Genomic DNA, 7,436 nt, shown 5'->3' on the forward strand with positions numbered 1-7,436 from the left:
AGCCCAAAAGCCCATGGAATTAGGGTTTGTGACGCAATGAAGAAACCCTAGAGATGTTTGCCATCCAAAGCCAAGAGATAAACAAGGGAGATGGCGTGAAAAATCAGAAATTACAAAGAAGATTTCGGTGGAGATTTTCTAGGGAGATTTTCTTGGAATGAAATATTCTTGGAGAATTATCTTGTGTAATTGCCGTGAGGAATTAAGAGAGAAAAGAGGAAGCAACGTGAAAGCCAAGCAAAGATGACGCCAAGAGAAGAGAGTTTTAAGGAAGGAAGAAGTGTGGACAACAAGAAAAGCTCAAAACAAGTCTAGATACATTCCTAAAATCCCTAAAGGTATTTTGGCCAAAATAAAAGAAAGAAAATCAGAAAATATTCAAGGAATTTCGGCAAGAATATTTAGGGAGATATTTTAGAGAATTTTGTGATTGGTTGGACCACCTCATAGGGCTTATGTGGCAAGCAAGCATTGGAGGAAATTATGTGGAGTTATCACATCATTGCTGTGAGAATTTTGAGAGAAGTACACGGCTTGGAGAGCAAGGAGGCCGTCCCCTATATATACTCTCTCATTCTCAACGTTAAGGGTTCCTCTCCTTTACGTTTTACACTTTAGAAAAAAATCAGAAAAGTTCTCCTTTTGCCGTGAGCATCTCTCTCCATCCTCTAGTCATCTCCACGAGTTCAAGCAAGGCCAAGGGAGAAGAAGAAATGCCGTGAGCATCCATCATCCATCACCATCCTTGAAGCTTGCTTTCGAGATTCAAGGGATTACAACATCAATCGTTCATCACCATCATCATCCACGGTGTAATCCGATTCTCCTTTGTAACATTTGCTTTGAATTTCGTTGGTTATGAACTAGTTGACATATGTGTTTGAACAAATATTAATTTCTGGAATTTTTATGATTAATTGAGAATTTTCAGATTCATATATTGTAATTCGAGAGTCGCTTATGTGAGTTTGTTTGATTAAATTTGCTTGATAGATATCCTTTGTGTGTTAATCTTGTGTGGTTTGAAACATATAGGGTTTATGCATAATTGTTGCTAGGTTTAAGAACATAAATCAACTTTTTGTTTTGTGTAAACTTGAATCAAAGTAGTAAAGGTTTTGGACAAAGATCGAATTTAATTAAAGAGGATTGCAATTAGGTGGACTTTTCCATACTAAGTTGTACACTTGAGTTGATAGCCTTTCTCTATGTCTAATGCGTTAAACATGTCATGATTGACTAGCTTTCTAGGGCTTGATTACATGTTTGATAGGATTAATCTTTGTGCTTTCACTTAGGTTAATTAGCATTGAAAAGTAAAAAAATGGGAAATTATTTGCTTTCGAATATTTCACATGATCAACTCCTTTCTCATGACTTAGATGAACAATATTAGGGTTTAAATCGATTTTAATCATAGTTTCGGTTTTGATCTTTGTTCTCTCATTCCATTCGTGTTCTTATGTTTTTGTGTTTTATTTGTTTTCTTAACTTAGTTAATTTTTCGAAAACCAAAACCAAAAATCCCCCCTTTTCGTAAATAATGTTTATACTTGTGAATATTATACTTTGTTTTAATTTTAATTGTTTAATTGTTTGACAATGACAGGTGTACCCTCAATCCCCGGAATAGAACGATCCCTATTTGCTTATACTACTAACGATATTTTCAGGGTTAAATTATGCGCTTGCTTCAAGCGTATCATGAAACAGATGGAAGTTAGAGCTTAAACTGTCTATCATTAGCCTCCCTTATATAAATTGATGATCAAACAACAAATGATGCTAATCTAATGTCAAATTACCCTGATGAATTTGAAGATGAACCCACTTGAAATCCACCTCTAAAATGGAAGAAAGATGAAGAGAGATGAAGAGAATGGAGAAGGAGGGTTGGAGGGCGTGCAATGGTGTGTTCATGAGGAAGAGAAATATAAAGGAATGGATGACGAGGCGGGGTGTGGCTGTTGATGTCAAAGACATAGCAAGAGATGTATGTCTAAGAATTGGTCATGTAAAGTTCATGGAACTAATTTTTGTTGACGTGGCAATTTACGGGTCACACCTAGTCAGATTAGGTGTTGACATGGAATTGGTGTGCTCTCTTCTTTTCTTTTTCTTCTTCTAGTGTGTCAATCTCTATGCTCACATAAGGAAGAAAAAAAAAAATCCATGAAGTTCATGGTTAATACCTAATCTGACTAGGTGTGACACGTCATCAAATGGGTTCCATGTCATCGTCATGTTAGCAAATTAACAATTTTTTTTAGAACAATATGAGTAAGAATGGTTCTAATTGAACCTACAAATTTGATATTTAGACATTCCTACTAATTAAACCTTCAATTCACTTTTTTAAATACTTAAAAAGCTAAGTACATATCTTTAATTTTGTCAAAACACTCTTCAACAATTAAATCTGTATTTTCGACAATTTATATTTTTTTATTATTTTTCTTTAACTATATAAATTTTTAATTAGAGCCATTCAACTACCAAAAATTCTTTCAGACGTCCAGTACCATTTGGTCTAGTGGCATATTCTCCCTTTCGTAAGTGGAAGGTTGTGAGTTCAACTCACGAAACACTAGTTGTAGCATTTGAGTTGTTTATCTGATAAAAAAAAAAAAATTCTTTCAGACCAAAAAAAAAAAAACTACCCAAAATTCGTATTAGAGCAATAACTTATCATCTTCTTCGTCAATTGCAATTGCAAAGGACGGATCATAGTTGGACCAACTAGATAAAAAAAAAAAAAAAAAGAGCGGAGACGGAGACGGAGAGAGCTTTTCATGAAGAGAATTAAAAGCCGCGCAGGGGGATTTTAAGAAACGAAAAAGAAATAGCTCGACCCGCCCCTTCCAAGGGAAGACGAACGGCTGCTGAAGCTGAGCTTAAAGTGTGAAAACAGAAGAAAGATATGGATACCCAATTCCATCACAATTATTTCGAGAGGCGCACCATCTTCAGATCCAAAGCTCCCGCTGTTAGATGGGTTAAACAATGGTAAGTTGTCTTAGGGATTTGCAATTGTTCTTCTTCAAGCCATGTGTAATTATATGATCTTAGTGACAAGATTGCATTGGATTCTATTGAAAGACAATTCTATCTGAGGTTGAAGATTTGGTTTAACTGCCTCATTGGGGCTAGGGTTTAGGAAGGAACTCAGGTTTATTCAATCCTGTTCAGATCAAGATATTCAAACGAAAACTAGGGTGCGGTCTAATCTTTTGATGAAACTTTTTGTAGGGTTCCGCAGGATGTCGTAGCAACAGGTGGAAAGTGCTCTCTCTTGAAATGGGTCACAGGTACCCTTTACATCTTCTCCCCTACCTGCATACTACTCTACTCTGCTTGAAACAACTCATTACCCAGGTTTACTTTGTACGCTATGAATTTTCCATGAGTGAGAATTAGTATGAGTGCTGATTGACCCAATTGGTGAAGAAATCACACTCTACTTATTGGGTTACATTCAGTTTACCACCCTATGGGTATGGGTTAATAAACTGAACTTAACCCTCCCTTGTTTACTTGACTTTCATTCGTTTTCTAGTCATATATTTACCTAACAAATGGGCTCTGCTAAGATCTAAAATGTTGCCTTATGTTCATATATTTTTTGTTGCATTGCATCAAGTAGCACTATATTTGTTGGGCTTGGTTTATCTATCCTTTCTGCGTCTGTCTATTTCTAGTTTGACATCTCTAAAGTTTTGTAGGTTGTAATTTCGTTAAGTTTATCAGTCATTTTCCTAACTACATCTAAAACATTCAGCTAATACTTGTCCCTTTATTTTATTTTCTTTGAAGAGAAACAAAATTTTAATGACAATGTACAACAGTGATAAACCAGTTGAACATCAGCAAAAACATAAAACAAGATAGGAAACTAGCTTTTATTCCCCATTCTTACAAATCCTTCCAAATCTGATTATAGGATTGAAAATATGAGATATCATGCTACAAAGCAAGTTTCGCAAGTTTCTCTAAGACTTGCTTGAAAATGTCCCATAACTTTCCAACATTCAGCCCCTTAAAATCTCCCCTTGAAGCAAATGCTCACTTTTTACCATAGTGACATCGAAGCAAACTCTGTCAGTTCTAAATTATTAGGTTATCTTTTGAAGGTAATCCAATTATGGGGAAACATAGTACCATCTGCAAAGCTTGCACTGTTCTCATTACTGATTCAGCCAAGTGTCTTGAAATGTTATTTTAGTTTCTTAGTTTTACATGGGTCAAGTTTACTTTAAGCTCGTGACTTAGAGGATTAAAGATGAGTTGTGGTAGCCCTCTTGAATTGACTTGTTCGGAAAAGCATGTCCTGCTTGTTTTTTGTACTTATGACGGTAATGGGTTCTCCCGATTTTTCTCATTTTTTGCTGTTTTTCTTAGAGGGTACAGTAAAGGCTTTGAATGAGAAATCAAATGAGCTAGTGGCACCAGAGCCAGAACCAGAACCTACAACTGAAGTCCTTTTTCTTTGCAGCTATGAAGGCTGTGGGAAGACCTTTATTGATGCTGGTGCTTTGAGGAAGCATTCTCACATACATGGGGAGAGACAGTATGTTTGTCACTATGAGGGTTGTGGGAAGGTATTGTTTAGAATGTGTATGTTGTTTTCCCCAACTTTTGGTTTACTATTTTGACTGATGGTTTTGAGATAGCAAGTTACTAGCTTGTCAAAACAATGTGAAACAAGTTGTCAGGTTACAATTTTGAGAAAAGTATAATAAGGGAAATGTTGAAAGTCAAATCCCATCTTCTACCGTTAGTAACATACTACTTGCTGGAAAGAAAGTATTTGTTAAGTAGGCTAAAAAGTTGTGTGTTTTTTAAAGGTTTTTATTTTTTTATTTCATTAAAAGTGGTCTGTTTTTTTATTTCTGGAACTTGCTGTGCAACTCTCAATAGTGCTACTCCTATGTATATTATTTTATTGTGTGAACCAATGGAACTTGGGGGGGAAAGACTAGTTAATGTATAAATATTGATTTTCCATCGAAGTTTCTTGTCTCTTAGTAAATTGAGAAGAATAATGTTAATGTTGCAGAAATTTTTGGATAGTTCAAAGTTGAAACGACACTTTCTCATTCATACTGGTGAAAGAGATTTTGTATGCCCTCATGAAGGCTGTGGTAAGGTGATCATTTTATCCCCTATTAAAAAGTGCTTACTTTTTCCTTTGCTGATTTCTTTCCTTGATCTCTTGGACTCTAATGTTGAATTTGTGCTGTTTTGTTGTATTTTCTCGTACAAAATATGACCATAATGTTTTCTTCTGAAAGATGCAATATATTTGATCCATTTCTATGTTATGTTTAGTTTATTTCCAGTTGCCATTTGGCATTTTTGTTTACTTTGAAGAGGAACACTTTCAATGAAGAAAAACAATTAAATATAGGGGACTGCATTGTCTCCCCAGGAAAACTCTACAGTTGCAAGTTACTTAAAACAAAGATAACTAGAAACAAACAAATTAAACTGCAGTCCAAACATAAAAAATTGCTTGGGAAGAATATTCCCTAAACTCAGGAAGATACAAGTGCTCCGAGGGATGCCCAAAAAGTGAACTTTTTCCCACACAGGTGCCATCCTTTCCTCACATAGCACTATGCCTCTGTTTTTTCCACGAAAGAACTTATTCTTCACTCAATAAGGAACATATGAAGCTGGATTGTCCCAGCTCACTCTAAAAAATACTTGACTGGGTGATCTGAACTTCAGCATTGCTTATAAACTTCAGCTGAACAAGTATGGTCGTCTCCTCTGAACCATGTCGCACGTATTCATCCTTTCATGAGCTATAATCCAACCTCATACTTAGGAGGGTACTTCGGCGTTCTAATTTGGACGAGATGGACCCAGAAGAAAGTCCATCAATTATTTTCAATAAGATTGGCACCAAAACGCTCCAACTTCCATAATCATTTGTGGGTGTGCATGGGATGCATAAAATATCTGTATTGTTGTAATGAAGTTTTATTTTTGTTCCGTTTTCTTTTGGTCTTACTGTTGTAGTGAAGTATTCAAATCTTACATCTGCAGGCATTCTCCCTGGATTTCAACCTACGGTCTCACATGAAAACACATTCACAAGAGAACTATCATATATGCCCATACCCAGAATGTGGAAAGAGATATGCACATGAGTACAAGCTTAAAAACCACATTTCATCTCACCATGAAAAGGTTGCTAATTCCTCTGCTCTTTGCATTTATATTTTATTTTTTATGTATATTGTATTCTATAATTCTGCCTGTAAATGTCCCTTGTTTCTATAATTCATAATCTTATGCTGTTCCAGGAAGAACACAGTAAATCCTTTTATTGCATATGAATGTGAGGTTTGTGTTATTAGAATATTCAGAAATTAGGCCCAATAATATGTCGTGGACAATGCCAACTTATAACTGATATTGACATTATGTAACTATTTTTGTTAACTTTCTTACCAATAGAAAGTTTGATTTTGGTTCCAATATTAACATTAATTTCAGTTGCAGAATGTGCCTGTGGATGTGCCTAAGTATACTGTTCCACCTTCAGAGAAGCAAACAAAAACTCCCAAGCCTTCTGCAGGGGTTTATGGTTCTGCATCATCTGATCGCCCTTATGCCTGCCCTTATGAAGGGTGTGAAAAAGCCTACATCCATGAATACAAGCTTAAACTACATCTGAGGAGAGAGCATCCTGGTCATATGTCTGATGAAAATGCTGAGCATGCCCTTAATACTGCTGACAATGAGATGGACGAAGCCAGTGATCAAGATGTCTATGCGGGAAAACGTGTGAATGGCAAAAGCCAGAAAACAAATAGGGCCAAGCCGAATTTGAAGTTCCCGCCTGCCAAAGTGCGCAAGGGCTCAACTCCATCTCAGGCCACTACGAACACAATGAAAAAGCCGTGGCCAGTCAAAGAAGTAGTTTATGAAGAAGATAGTGAAGAAACGGAGGAGGACCGTGACAATGTAGAGGATGGTTGGAGGTATGCCGGAAACAACGACGATGATGATGAAGAAACAGAAGATGAAGACTAGATCTTTGAGGGAGTTTTTATTTGTCCTTGATGGATGGATAATAGAGGCACTTAGTCTGTGACCATACCTCTAATTTTATTCTATTCTATTCTATTCCGTTCTTTATATTTTTTCTTTACCTTTGGAGGTGGCAATGTGAATTAGGCAGTCCTATAATTGAGAGAGAGGAGAGAATTAGAGAGGACCTCATTAAATTTGACATGTGAGGTTGTTTTTATTTTTAGTACATAGTTTAATAATCTAAATCATTCATTCTCTAGTTACATACTCACATATAAATCCTATATAAAATAACTAAATTGGAAAACATGTATCCATTTAATTAGCACAATGTTTGTTTTAATTTTATCTAAGGAACTACATTTGTTGACACAGTTTTGAATGACAAAAAA

At 35.8% G+C, this 7,436-nt stretch overlaps 1 protein-coding gene across 4 annotated transcripts; it reads left to right on the top strand.

Moving 5' to 3' along the window:
• Positions 1-2,720: 2,720 nt before the first annotated feature.
• Positions 2,721-7,162, top strand: LOC133746168 (zinc finger transcription factor YY1). 4 transcript variants are annotated; one of them, XM_062174326.1, is made up of 6 exons: positions 2,721-3,006; positions 3,250-3,308; positions 4,399-4,598; positions 5,057-5,146; positions 6,052-6,195; positions 6,505-7,162. In XM_062174326.1, the coding sequence occupies exons 1-6, from the start codon at positions 2,921-2,923 to the stop codon at positions 7,042-7,044; spliced, it is 1,119 nt and encodes a 372-aa protein (XP_062030310.1). In that variant the 5' UTR covers positions 2,721-2,920; the 3' UTR covers positions 7,045-7,162. The 4 variants fall into 4 exon arrangements, with proteins under 4 accessions (XP_062030310.1, XP_062030311.1, XP_062030313.1 ...); XM_062174327.1 differs by having other exon boundaries at positions 6,511-7,162; XM_062174329.1 differs by having other exon boundaries at positions 4,408-4,598.
• Positions 7,163-7,436: the final 274 nt, after the last annotated feature.

Source organism: Rosa rugosa, chromosome 4 (genome assembly GCF_958449725.1).
Source record: "Rosa rugosa chromosome 4, drRosRugo1.1, whole genome shotgun sequence".
NCBI lineage: Eukaryota > Viridiplantae > Streptophyta > Magnoliopsida > Rosales > Rosaceae > Rosa > Rosa rugosa.

What these genes read in the sequence shown, in the direction of transcription:
- LOC133746168 (XM_062174326.1), top strand. Translation starts at nt 2,921, where the DNA reads ATGGATACCCAATTCCATCACAATTATTTCGAGAGGCGCACCATCTTC. An exon ending in ACTATGAGGGTTGTGGGAAG is followed by an intron (nt 4,599 to 5,056) that starts GTATTGTTTAGA and finishes TTAATGTTGCAG; the next exon opens with AAATTTTTGGATAGTTCAAA. An exon ending in CTCATGAAGGCTGTGGTAAG is followed by an intron (nt 5,147 to 6,051) that starts GTGATCATTTTA and finishes TTACATCTGCAG; the next exon opens with GCATTCTCCCTGGATTTCAA.